Source organism: Mesoplodon densirostris, chromosome 1, assembly GCF_025265405.1.
Source record: "Mesoplodon densirostris isolate mMesDen1 chromosome 1, mMesDen1 primary haplotype, whole genome shotgun sequence".
NCBI classification, from domain to species: Eukaryota; Metazoa; Chordata; class Mammalia; order Artiodactyla; family Ziphiidae; genus Mesoplodon; species Mesoplodon densirostris.
The window spans coordinates 84,770,052-84,784,430 of NC_082661.1; the positions used below are offsets into that span (position 1 = coordinate 84,770,052).

The 14,379-nt window shown below is 39.6% G+C and overlaps 1 protein-coding gene across 2 annotated transcripts in view; it reads right to left on the minus strand.

The window, feature by feature from the left end:
* Window positions 1-14,379, minus strand: part of SEC24D (SEC24 homolog D, COPII coat complex component) — a 111,648-nt gene that overhangs the window by 19,393 nt on the left and 77,876 nt on the right. For both annotated transcript variants that reach the window (XM_060105365.1, XM_060105359.1), the window contains exons 11-13: window positions 12,795-12,919; window positions 8,030-8,221; window positions 6,977-7,070 (exon numbers count right to left, since the gene is read on the minus strand). In XM_060105365.1, coding sequence (XP_059961348.1) covers window positions 6,977-7,070; window positions 8,030-8,221; window positions 12,795-12,919 — 411 coding nt within the window. The remainder of the gene's footprint in view (window positions 1-6,976; window positions 7,071-8,029; window positions 8,222-12,794; window positions 12,920-14,379) is intronic.

The window sequence follows — 14,379 nt, forward strand, 5'->3', positions numbered from 1 at the left end:
ACAAGCAAAATTTACTGAAAGTGTATGATTCAGTATATTGCCCCTCTCCCATCTTGCCTCTCTCCAAACCACCCAGGCACACTGTTGCCTTGAAATAATTTCAAGGCAACTGTTCGGATCACATAGGTGGCTTTTCTCCTCAAGACTCCTGAAGGCTTTCCATTACAGGATAAAGTCCACATTCCTTTATTTGGGTGGGAGCAGGAAGGCCGGGAAACAGTGAGATGTGTTGCTACCAGAGCTGTGTGCAGCTCTGCACCAGACCCTTCGCGAACATTTCTTATGTAATACTCACAACCTGGTGACGAAGGTAGTATTGTCTGCATGTTAAGGATAGGAAAACTGAGGCTCATCCAATTTGGCGAGGTCACACAGCATGTGAACAACAGTTCTGAGGCCCTTTGGAGTTTAGTCTGAATCTGTCTTTCCAGTGTAATCTCGCCCCTGACCATCCCCTGCACTGGAAGTTGCAGCCACACAACCTTCTTGCTTTCCTGGAATACACCACGTGCTTTACACACCTCTGTATTTGTTCCCTCTGCCTGGAATCCATCTTTCCTTTTCCTTGGCCTGGAGCTGTTGTTTGCAAAGATGCGGTTTAGCGGCACACACTTGTGTGCCTGGGTCAGCTGCAAGATGTGAAGTCATTTGCTACTAATAATAACGTACTTGGGTTTGTGAATAAGTTCCTTAAAAAACAAATGAAGAGAATTCAAGGCTAGCCCTGTCTTAATTTGTCTCACCGAGTGACACTGTGATATGCTTTGTGGAGTGGGTCCCAGCTGACACCCTGGGGAGGGTGTGTAACCCATGCCCCATCTTGTCTTTGCTGTGTGGCCAGTAGTGAGCAGTGACTTTATTGTTGCCCAAGTCTTTTACCAAAAATTACTGATACATAACAGCATTAATAAGAAGGAAGGCAAGGCTGAATGAAGAGCACGGGCAGTGACTGACCCTCCATGTGTATACACACCACATAGGAGAAAGATGTTTTCAACACTTTGGCCAACAAAGACAGTAGTTCCAATGACCAAATCCAAGTAAAATTTCCAGTAATATTGATAATAACACGTTAAATTTTTTGCATTTCTATGACTAAATTTTTTTCATTTCTATCACTTTTATAAAAGTACTTTTTATTTTAATCCAAGTAGCAGAAAAGGTATAAAACTTTTCTTAAAAGTCTATCTTTTCCCTGACTTTTCATGCCTCGCCTGCCCAATTCCCCTAAAGAATTCATTGTCAAAAATTCCTCTACCGGGCTTCCCTGGTGGCGCAGTGGTTGAGAGTCTGCCTGCCGATGCAGGGGACGCGGGTTCATGCCCCGGTCCAGGAAGATCCCACATGCCGCGGAGCGGCTGTGCCCGTGAGCCATGGCCGCTGAGCCTGCGTGTCCGGAGCCTGTGCTCCGCAACGGGAGAGGCCACAACAGTGAGAGGCCCGCGTACCACCAAAAAAAAAAAAAAAAAAAAAAAAATTCTTCTATCATCTAGATCTTCTGTACTCACAGACGCACTGTAACTTTATACCACAGTAGTTAAAAGCATGGGTCCTGGCTCCTAACTGCATGGGTTAGAATCCCAGCCATTTTATCAGCTAAGTGACACTGGGCAAAATATTTAACTTCCCTAAGCCTCAGCTACCTAATTATATGACATAGGAAAAACAGTAACTACAAAATATTGTTGAGAGAATTCAATGACCCAGGACATGGTGTTAATCATAATTACCCATACATATAATTGCCTAGTTAATATTACCTATAGAGTAAAACTCTGAAGGAAAAAAAAAAGTACAATATTGAAAAAAATAAAGCATATTTATTTTTTCCTTATATAATGGCTCTTAATTTCAGATTTATTATTTCATTAATCACATCCTTATAAAATCTTTTATTGATAGCAATAAAAGAAAGAGCTCCTATGGCATTATATGCTTTATAATCCCTACAAAATTTATGTTTTTACCAAAATCTGATTGTGCCCACATAAGTGCATCATGTAGGATTAGATGAATGACATGTCATTCTTATTATGGTGGCAACAGGTTGAGAAAGGCTGGCCTGGAGAACCCATTTTTCGAAATTCAACTCCGATGTCCTTTCCTCTGAGAGATGTGTTATTATCCCCCGCAGCAGAGCTGGTTGCCTCTACCTCTATGTCCCTACTCTGCTTTGTAAATAAGACTTTTCTAGAATTAATGACACTGTTACAACTTTAGGTATTCTACTGTCTTCCATGGATCACAGGCTCCTTGAAAAAGGAAGGACCTTGATTTTTCTACAATGTGTTTCTCCAAGCCCCCTGCCCAGGGTCTGGTGCCTTTCACTCTATAGATGCTCCATAAATTTCTGTGGAAGGGATGTTGTGATGCATCATCTTGAAACCAAATTTAAGCATATATTAAGACAAATGAAAGATAAATCCCCCCCACCTAATGATATATTTGAAGCATAACCGCTAAAGGCCATTTCCCTCCAACATTTTGCCAGACTCTATTTATCTAGTTTTATGGGGGAAGTAAGAGCTAACTCAGAAAACTGTTCTGAGGCCAACTTAAAAGACAATGCCAGAAATTCACATATAGTTGAGTTATGAGTGTCAGATTTTGAAAGAGATGCAGATTTTGGAAGACTATATGGAAAAAAAGACACAAAGAGTACAAGAGGCTGTGGACACGGAAGCATGTACAACAGAAAATAGGGAATGGAAACCTTTAGTTGGATAGTTCAAGGGCTTTTGAGAAAGTATGCATCAGAAGTTACCAAACAGTCCCTCTTTATCTTTGTGACAAATTAGCACATGTTTTATGTTAGTTTTTGTCTATTCTCTTTCTTTGCTTCAAAAAGTTTATTACAACTAATTATATATAGACTTTACTTGGCATCTAGCTGATAGAAAGTAGAGCTATAATTCAAATGGGGGAGTCCAGTTCTAAAATGTCTCCACTTGGACACAAATAAGAAACATTGCACTCTGATGCTCTTTCAGTTTCTCCTCCCCTCCACAGAGAATGAGACTCTCAGCTCTGGCCTCTCGTGCAGAACACCTTGAGCTACTCGGCTGACCTGCTGCGGTACCGGACTTCCCAAAGTTACTCTTTGCTCTCCTCCCCCACTCCCTTTATTTTTGGGAACACAAGCAATGAACATCACACATGGTATTATGGAGTTACATCTCTTCTACACACTATGAGCAACTTAGAAGCAGGGACAGTAGTCCTCACATTGTCTTAACAAAACACAGGCATTTAATCAATCTTTGTTGATTGAAAAAATAAGTGAATGAATGATGTGGTCTCTTCAATATTTAGATATTACCCTGCAAATTCTCAAAAATGTTAGCTCTTAGCCTAATAATGACTTCAGGCAAGAATTTTAGTACCCTGTATATGTTATACAAATTTAAGTCTTACTGATTTTTAGCCACAAGGGACCTGAAAAGATGATGAGATGATGTGACGGTCAGAGGCAGCTAAGCTATCATACACACATCAGACATTTACACACACACATACACACACTTTTATCTTATTTGGAATTTTTTTTCCTTCATCCAAACCTGATAAAGTTGCTATGAGGGAGAAAGTATCAAATTGTACTACAGCAGTTTCTACTCTTATACAATGAATTACACAATCTTCTTGGAAGATGCAGAAGAAACCTTTTTCATTAAGGTTATTTATGGCAACGGTCTATTTATAAAAAAAAGTTTTGAGGAAACATGATTAAAGGCACATATACAATAGAAATGCTAAGGCAAATGTAAAGAACTGGAAATCACTAAGAAGGTCAGGGAAAAGAAATCGTTATGTTAGAATATCTACCCTAAGTAGTATCTTAGTAGTTAAAGCTAAAAGAAACATGCGTTAGACTGCTTATAGCAACCGACTCTAGGAAACCAGCTAGTGAATCTTTCTACATGTAAGAGACTGAATCATGCAATAATGTCTCCAGTTAATGTTCTACACAAGAAAGAACTTTCTTCATAGTGTTCTTTCTTAATTTAACCATTAATTAACAGCTTAGGGCAAGACATTAAATCATAGTTAAACAAAAGCGTTCTTAGTGCAAGTGTAATGTGAAGTTGTACAGGTCAGGTATGCAATTTTCTCGTGAGTTAACTTAATGTAAGGATATTCCAAGAGACGGCAGAATGAATAACAATTCTTTATGCTGGTGGTTCCCAAATATGGATAATCAGCAGAGCAAACTGGGGAGCTAATGAATCAGGATCTCTGGAAGTGGGGCCAGAGATCTGCATTTTAAAAAAGTACCCGCCCATTAATACGTGACTCCGTGACTTGGGGCATGCCTGCCTTCCCGGTCTTCCGCAGCCGTGGAGTCTTGTGTGAAGACGGGCTGGGAGAGCAATCTGCCAGCAGGCACAGGGCAGTAAGCACCACTAACATTATGTCCAACAGTGTCATTTTATAAAGGTAGCTCCTTAACTTCATATAAAGACGGTTCTTGGGGCTTCCCTGGTGGCGCCGTGGTTAAGAATCCACCTGCCAATGCAGGGGTCACGGGTTTGAGCCCTGGTCCGGGAAGATCCCACATGCTGTGGAGCAACTAAGCCCGTGCACCACAACTACTAAGCCTGCGCTCTAGAGCCCGTGAGCCACAACTACTGAACACGTGTAACACAACTACTGAAGCCCACGCGCCTAGAGCCCGTGCTCCGCAACAAGAGAAGCCACCGCAATGAGAAGCCTACACACCGCAATGAAGAGTAGCCCCCGCTATCCGCAACTAGAGAAAGCCCGCGCGCGGCAACAAGGACCCAACGCAGCCAAAAATAAATAAATAAAATAAATTTATAAAAGAAAAAAGCTATAAAAAAAGTTCTTTACCTTCTCTAAAGGGAGTTCATTCTACTTTGTAAGAATAATGCTACTTATTTACTTTGATATTTGTAAAGTTATTCTGATTAGTTATATTTAGATATTAGTTTCTTCTCATCTTTCAACTTCAGTGTAAAAGTACATGCTACTCTAACATTAAAAATTGCAAGTATAACAAAAAATAACCTGCAAAAGACATGAAAGTAGATTGACTGAAATGCACTGGCCTCTGGCAAATGACAGGCAGCTGAGGACACTGACAGCGCAGTTATGGTACTGAGCAACCTCGAGGAACATCATCCTTAATAAGAACACAGTGGTTTTCAGTCATGTATCATAATATCACATTTTAGATACGTGGAATGCATGTACACAAGTTGCTTTATATATTTTTTCTTTCAAGGCTGCTAAGCAGCCTCTAGACCTCTTGTGGACTGCCAGTGTGGAACCCATTGTGACAAGACATTATTGCTCCCTTTTAGAAACGATATATTGGTTTGAGCTGGGATTCTGGATGCGTGTTTTAATGAAGCCTGTATATTCTTTCATGGATGAAACTTCCTGTGTGTGTGTGTGTGTGCGCACACATGTGCCCATCTGTCTTCTTTAAAATTTATTTACTAGCAACTAAAGAAGAGCCATGCTGCGCTCTTCTTTCCACTCTACTGTCTTAACTAATGATTTATTGGCTTATGAATATCTACTCATCTTTCAGGAATGAACACGTGAATACAATGTTACTCCCAGTACTAACTTCTCAGAGTAGAAAGACTTGTAGCGTCATATATAACTTATCATGTATCAGGAAATTTACATAGGAATTTCTAGACACCTTATTGGAGAGAACAACAACAATTTCAAAACTCTTTCAAATTGAAACAGAAGATACTTGTCCTTAGCAATGTGGAATAAAATAGAAATTCCCAAGTCTTTCTGTAGCCCAAACAATGATCACTGCTGGCTTCCACAGGATGAAACTTAACATCTCCAAATCGCTTTCTGATGTAAAATTTATCTTTAATTTTATGTTAAATTAACTTGTATTGAGGCTTTTTGAGGGATATCTACAAGTCTTTGATCCCATGAGTGAATACTCTGAAGACCAAAGAACCCAGGCAAGAATCACTATACTGGAACCAGACTATAATGTTTGGTCATAAAATTTATGTGGAAGTATTTCATTAACTAAACTCTGTAGGGTTGTTGTTGCTGTTTGTTATTACTGCTAGACATTTTATCTTAAAAAATAATTCAGGGCTTCCCTGGTGGCACATTGGTTGAGAGTCCGCCTGCCGATGCAGGGGACGCGGGTTCATGCCCCGGTCTGGGAAGATCCCACATGCCGCAGAGCGGCTGGGCCCGTGAGCCATGGCCGCTGAGCCTGTGCATCCGGAGCCTGTTGCTCCGCAGCGGGAGAGGCCACAGCAGTGAGAGGCCCGTGTACCGCAAAAAAAAGAAAATAATAATTCAAATGTAACTTTAATAATAAAATTTAAAAATCAATTTTAGGAACTAGCTGTCTGGGCCAAAGTGGTTTGACTCTTGTGCTAAGGTAATAATGATTAAGAGTAAGCACTTTCTAACCATTCTGCCTTCCTCAGATTAATGTCTTTATTACTATGAAAATGACCAGAGTCCCTTGGGCTCAGCTTCCCAACCAGAGAGTTGGCCAACCCCACTCTGCTTCTGGCATTCAGCAAGGCCCCAGGCAGCATTCAATTCTGTCACTGACTGTGACGACCTTGCACTTGCATGTTTGAAAACCCCAAGGAAGGAAAGAGATGGAGATTTTTCTTTTCATATCTGGTAGTTCAGATATTGTTGAAATAATTTAAAAATAGATCATATAAAGTTCACATAAAAGACAAAAGGAGGAGCTAAACTGGAAACCCCGACAAAATCAGTTGCTCAGATGCTAACAGTGCTGGAATGTAAACGCTGGGAGCAAGCCGTGGTTTGGGCCGTTTCCTCCTGAGATTTGTAGGGAAGTATGAACAGCCTCCAGCAACCTGCATGTTTTAATGAAGGCTGTATCTTCTTTCATGGATGAAACTTCCTCTGTGTGTGTGTGTGTGTGTGTGTGTGTGTGTTTTTAGAATTTATTTACTAGCAACTAAAAGGGCCTTCTTCTCACCTTTAGTGCTTCCATGCCAGCCCGGATGACAGGAGCAAAGACGGTCTCATTTTCATTAGAGTCTGCAAACATCTCTGGAATCTGGTCCAATAAACTGCAAGAAATGAATGAGCAAAAGGTCTTAAATATTTAGCATATTTGTAATAAACATCAGGAAATAAATCACGAACACTTCAGGCCTAAATACATATGGTATTTTTTTTACACTGAACACCTGTGGGTGAATTTCAGAGGTCATTCCTCATGGAATGATATCCTGGCATGATTTGGCACCAAAATTTATGATTTGGTTGGAACATTTACAAAATCACACTCTTTATAGATTTTTTTTTTCTATTTACTACATTTCTGATCTCTTAGACTATAAATTATGGAACAGTGGCTATATCATCACCAAATACTCTCATGCACACTCAGGAAATAACTCCCTTGCATTGCCTTCCAGCAAAGAGAAGGGACTGGTAGGGTTGAGTATGTGTACTAAAAAAATTTCCTCCTTTTAGATACCAGTCCGCAATGAAAAGAGACAGAACTAACATAAATAATAGAGTTTTATAATCCATGTGTTAAAACCCCCTTGCTAATGACAAAACAAAATATGTGTGATTGAATCAAAACATTAAAAAAGAGAAAGACAAATTATCATATGATATCACTTGCATGTGGAATCTAAAAAAATGGTACAAATGAATCTATTTACAAAACAAAAATAGTCACAGATGTAGAAAACAAACTTACGGTTACCAAGGGGGGAAAGAGGTGGGGAGGGGTAACTGGGAGATTGGGATGGACATATACACACTACTATGTATAAAACAGATAGCTAATAAGGACCTACTGCATAGCACAGGGACCTCTACTCAGTGCTCCGTAATGACCCACATGGGAACAGAATCTAAAAAAGAGTGGATACAGGTATATGTATAACTGATTCCCTCTGCTGTGCGGCAGAAACTAACACACCATTGTAAACCAACTCCACTCCAATAAAGATTAATTTTAAAAAAACAGACAACTGATTAGGATCTAAATTATAAAGCACTCGATATTTACTTGTGAATCACAGATTGGGATTCTTGATAGCTGACAAGGAAACCATCCAACAGAGGAACAAAGACCTCGCTGACATCGGTCACCACCATCATCTGGGGCCGTGCCAAAGTGCTCTTTACATTAAAGAAATGGAGGACTTTGTTGTACGTGATGAAACCGACTCGAAGTGAGGAAGTCTCTTCCTGACCTTCCCTGTGAGAGAGAAAAAAAGGGTTTGACGTTCTTCCATAAAGTCCTGAGAGAGTGGCTTCTATGAGAAATTCAGTAAGAATACATTCTATAAAATATACAGAAGACATGTTTAAAGGTTTGGTCTTAATTATTGTTTACAGGATATAGATAATACTGAGTCACAGCGGGAGGGGATGGGAGATACTACAAAACTAACAAGTTGATTTAAAAAAAATTCTCAAAAATCTAGGTAAAAAACCAAATAGATATAATGAAAACATTTGCTCATATTTTTCTACTATATTCTAACCATAGCAATTACAAGGTGCTTCCCCCCCCCCACCACAAACAAGCTAGGTTTATTACAGTCTTTAGAAACAAAGCTCTCAGAAGGTCAGAGTAACAAATGGCATATCTGAAGCAAGAGAAAGGCATATTCAGATTACAAACAGGACAGCTATTTTTATCAAGAAAGGACTTGCTCCTCCTGTGTGATTTTTTTTTACACATTCTCAAGACTCTCAATAGAAAATGGGCTAGATTTTGAAAGCTATATACCATATAAACATATAGTGTGAATACTAAAATAAATCACATACACGAATTGACAATGTAATTCTTATTAGGTAACCATTTGTGATGGTCATGGCTAGAGAATAAAAGCAATAAAATCTCCAAAACTGTAACAAAACGTAAAAAAAGTTTTTGTGAGGAATTCCAGGACAAGGCCTTAATCTTCCTGAAAGGAGTACAAAGGCATGAATATTGCTGTTAAAGTCTATACTAAGTATATTCAGAGTTGAGTGGTCTAGACTCGTTTTTATTCTCACTGTCTCTCCTTCCCCCGCCTCCTTCCACACCCCCTCCTAAAACAACACACCTAGGCACTACTGATGCTCTTACTCATTTTCAGCAGCGGATATAACATAGTGCTCAGCAGCTACATGAAAGCCATTTTCTTTGACCCTTAGATATCGGTAAAACTTATTTTGCTTCGGGGACCACTTTTGTGAAAAAGAACCTAGTTTGCTCAGTTTCTACATTTTGCACATGGCCTAAAGAGTTACTTGAGTACAAGAGAAAGGACAATGGAAGTGTCTGAAGTTCCCACCGAAGACTTCCCAATTTCCTTGATGTTTCAGCAGAGTACAGGCTGACAAACTATTCACTTTAACCTCTGTCCTATTTCTTCTCTACTTACCTTGCTAACTGAGGACATTTGCTCTTCATTGTGGCCTTGATAAATGGCCGGGCAGTTTAAATAGATCCTCATAATCCCAAAAGCACTTGGTAAATGTTTACATTTTGGACTCTTGCAAAATTTTTAGAAATGGGAATCCTTATCCTTTGTAGCTACACATACACAGACATCACACACACACACACACACACACACACACACACACCCCTCCACAATCTAAACTGTATGACTTTACGCAACCAACGACCATACTATACTGTATCCGTGTTCCCCTTCCCCCTCCCTATTTATTAGAATTTTACTCTTCAAGGCCAAGCACAAATCCTCCTTCCGTGAAGCCTCCCCTGATGCTACCAACCAGAAGTTATTTCCTCTTCCTAAATTTCTACAACTCATTCACATTTGGCTCTTGGTAGAAAGTGCCTTTTAGTTAACGTTTCAGGAATCCCTGACAATAAAACAATAAAGGGCAGGGCTCAAGGCTTACACTCTCTGCTCCTGGAGGGCCAAGCTCAACGTGGAGAACAGAGGTCTCATTGATGTGGACACTGTCTGAGAGGGCAAGTTAGAGCCCAAACTGATAAACTGATTTGTCTGCATCCCTTCTCAGCTCCAGTGGAGTGATGTCGCCTTGGTAGTTTAAAATCAGCCCAGCTGGAAGTATTTATACCACAGGAATGAGCAAACACTACAAATCAAGGCTTTATGTATTTGAGAGCCAGTTTTCCAGCACACCACTGGTTAAGCTCCCATGTCCCAATAAACCTTTTATTACATAGGGTGAAAAATGTCCAGCAAACCATGAAGGGGATTTATTCCTTTTAATAGTTAATTTGGAGTCAACCAAGGCAAAAGACACAAAAGAAAAATTAAAGGGAAGAATCTGGATTGCTATTCCCCATTGGATTTGGACATTTTTAGTGATGGGAAAAGAGTATCCTGGGATTCATAGGGTTCACTTAAAATCTAATTAACATTTTTTTATAAATATCTAATCAGGACATCTCACATTATTACAAAATAGTAGTAGTGTTTCCATTGGAACAACTCTTTTTAAATTTGAGAAACAAAGAACTATCCTAAAATTTTCTTTTTCAACAGTATAGCTGCCCTGTTACATCATATCCAGGAGAAAACAAAACCTCAGTCGCTCCTTCATTTGATTCTACACTAATTTTGTAAAGTTATATAAGGGATATCTTAATAAAGAACATGTTTTGTTCCATTTTTCAATGACCCCTTCCCTCAACAGTTGCCCCTACTATTATAATGGAATGAATCTGACAGAGCAACACTGAAGATATTAGTAACTAGAAGAACCAGAATATTCCAAAATCAAGCATTCTGAACATCTTAGCTACAGCAGCATTAAAAACAGACAACCAGAAAAAAGTCCGAGAGTTTGATCTGAGTAACGAGTGAAGCACTTCAAATCTTTTCTTTCCTGTTCCAGAGAAGTCAGACAGAAAAGTCTGGCAACCTGGCAATATCAAAGATGCAAATTCAAAGTTAAAGAGTAGAAATGGGCTTTCTCTTTTCAAAAGATTAGCTGAGAGATGAACATACCTTAGATATTAATCAAGACTTATATACTATGCTTTAAAAACACTGCTTTAGTTCACAGAAGTAAATCAAATTGGTGGCAATCTTACCATCGGAAATATAAAGTTATACATACACGCAGCCCAAAATAAATTTCAGGGGAGAAAAGAAAAAACAGATTTGTTTTAAAAGATAAAGAAAGAGAAGGTATTTTGGCTTGAATAAAAACTTTCAAGAGAGTTACTTGAAAAGTGGCAGGGAATAGCCAGCAGTATTCTCCCCCCCGCTCCCCATCTCTTGCCAAAGCCACACTTCTGCTCCAATGGGATATAAAGGTCATGATGACACCTAACAGTGTGATTTCATAACTTGCATCAATAGGTTACAAGCTTCATATCACCAGTGTGTTGAAAAGAAACAAGGGGTTGGTAAAGTGACTATGAAAATAGGTTATGAGAAACTAATTTGAACCAGTTTGAAGAAGGGGGGGGGCGGGAGGGGGGGGGAGGGAGGGAGGGAGGGAGGGAGGGAGGGAGAGAGAGAGAGAGAGAGAGAGAGAGGCCACTTCCAGAAATTAGAGTAGTTTGCTTTCATACAACTCAAGTTCAAAATGCAGATGTAGTGTTAAAGCAGCCCTGGGGGAGGTCTGTGATCAAATATGCCATTTTAGGCAGAAAGTCCATACTTGTCAAGGTCCCTGAGAATGAGGTCACAGAAACTATAGTCACAACAGTCGGCAGGCGTCAGAGGCCTTTCTTTTGCCCCATCTTCAACTTGCTCCCAGCTCATTCTTCATTGTAGAATTCAGTTTGAAATCACCTCAATGTTTTTTAAACATCCCCACTGCTTTTCCAAACCATCCTTGAGAATATTATGACTTCAGCTTCATGGATACAAACAAAACTACTCCTGGGAGGTCCAGAGTTCGCTCAACTGAGCCTCACAGGCACCAAAGCACCAGCCACATGTGGAACAAATACAGAGGAGTGGGCACCCGAGGACCTGGGGAGACCTAGGGGCTGCGGACAACTGGCCCCTCAAAGCATCCCCTTTCAGAACAGAGGTTGCTTATGTTCAGAACATAGGGAGGGGTGGAAGATGTTAAGACTGGTGCAGACACTAGGTTTCAGACAATCTTTTCTAGCCTCTTTTATTTTCTTAAGCATGTCATCTTCTCATAAAGGAAAGCTTTCTGCCTGCTCACAAGTCTCCTTACTAGATGCTAGTTCCCAGCCTAAACAACTAGTTTGTACACGATAAAACAGTCATGTTTGCTAATATACCTTTCCACCTTTCCTTTTATGCACTGCCCCCTGCAACAGCAGGACAAATGATGTACCCTGTGCCCTTAAGTTACAGGACATAGAGGCAGGAAAGCTGCAGAGGGGTTAGACAGGGTACTATAAGGGCAAAAGGGAATTTGGCCAAAAAGCCACGGGGCCTGCCACGAGACAACAGTTCAGTTTCCCGGCATCCCGTAGAACTCTCTACCACGCCCAGCAACTACCCGTTTTCTGCTGGAAAATCAGTTTTTGAAAAGTGAATAACAGACTTCCAAGGCCTTTTCCACCACACTGTTGGGATTCTCCTTATAATTTAGAATGGATTTTTGAATGTTGTTTACCGTGGCATCATTTCTTATCAGTTGTGTTTCTTTTGCTTTGTACAAAAGATCACTCTGATTTTTTAAGGATTGTTTGATGCTGTTTATAATTGTTTATAAATTATAAACAATTATCCGATGTCCCCATTAGCAAAAGAGACCAATGGGCCATTCAGCACTTGTTTTCTGGCCAATATACTAATTCAGCAATATTGTATAAGTTACAAAAAGAATGGCAGTTCCCTTACTTCGGAAGTTTTTCCAGCACAGTCTTCAGTTCTTCACATATGAGCTTCACAAGTCCATTCTTAATGTTACTATATGAAACATCAATCATGAAGATAAAGGCTGGTGGGTTGGGAGGCTTATTCTTCTACAAGAAAGCAAACAAATCACACACATATAATTATGATGTACATACATTTCATAATCAAATTAAAACACCCAGAAACTCTTTAAGGTCATCAGACATCTCATTTAATATAATGTGTGGAATTAATTCATTTTCTGGAACAGTCTCTGATGCTATAAAAAAGATAAAAGCTGTTTATTTTCCAGGCTATGACCTGGGTCCCACTATTGAATTAGACAGGATTATGACAGCTAGCAGAGAAAGGCTCAGAAGACCTCATTACCACAATTCCCCAAAGGTGAGTACAGTCTTGTGGAGACCTTGCTTAGAACACTCTGCCTTAGGGGAATATGTCTGGAACCCTGGCAAACTGTGGCCCAAAAGAGTACAAAACTATAATTAGTGTTTGTTTTTGAAACTGAAGTAAAACTTCATTAACTTGATATCACCATTTTCAACTCTCTTCCTTTATAAGCTCTTCAAAGATATGAAATTAAATACGAAAATATAATTGTATACTTAAAAAATTGTGCTGTATTATTAAATATATACCTGTTCCTTACATATTTATGGTAAAAAAAAATTGAATACTGGGCCTTTTCTCTGTTTAAAACAATCACTATAACATAAAGCAGCTGCTACATAAATGTTTTGTAGCTTTTGGTCCCTTTACTGGCTGGTGTTCAAACAGCTCTTAGGAAGCAATTCTTCAGTTGGATCTTACAAAATATTTAGAAAGTAGAACCACAGGCAAACAACATTAGTGACTCACACTAGAGAGTAAAGAATTAAGGCTAATTTAATCTTAACTTTGTGATAAATGAAAAAAAATGTTCTAGATTAAATTTTAACTGTTATAATTATAAAATTAGATAACACTATCTCCAAATTAAGTTACTAATTCATCCTATGTCCACTACAGGGCTAGACGTAACATTCCTCTAATAAAAGTCTTTCATTTGAAAAAGGGAAAAAAATTGCAGGACTTGAAAATTATCAACCTGAAAACTTCACTGCTTTGCCACATCCAAAATCAGACCAACAAAGAAATGTAAGAACTCTGTTGCTGTCTACATGAGCAATGATTTTTTTAATTTTATTTATTTATTTATTTATTTTTGGCTGTGTTGGGTCTTTGTTGCTGCACGTGGGCTTTCTCTAGTTGCGGCCAGTGCGGGCTACTCTTTGTTGTGGTGCGCAGGCTTCTCATTGCGGTGGCTTCTCTTGTTGCAGAGCACGGGCCCTAGGTGCGCGGGTTCAGTAGTTGTGGCTCGTGGGCTCTAGAGTGCAGGCTCAGTAGTTGTGGCGCAGGGGCTTAGTTGCTCCATGGCATGTGGGATCTTCCCAGACCAGGGCTTGAACCTGTATCCCCTGCACTGGCAGGCGGATTCTTAACCACTGCACCACCAGGGAAGTCCCGTAAGCAATGATTTTTATTGCAAACCGTTCCTGATTCCCACCTAATCTAATTCATAACAGAA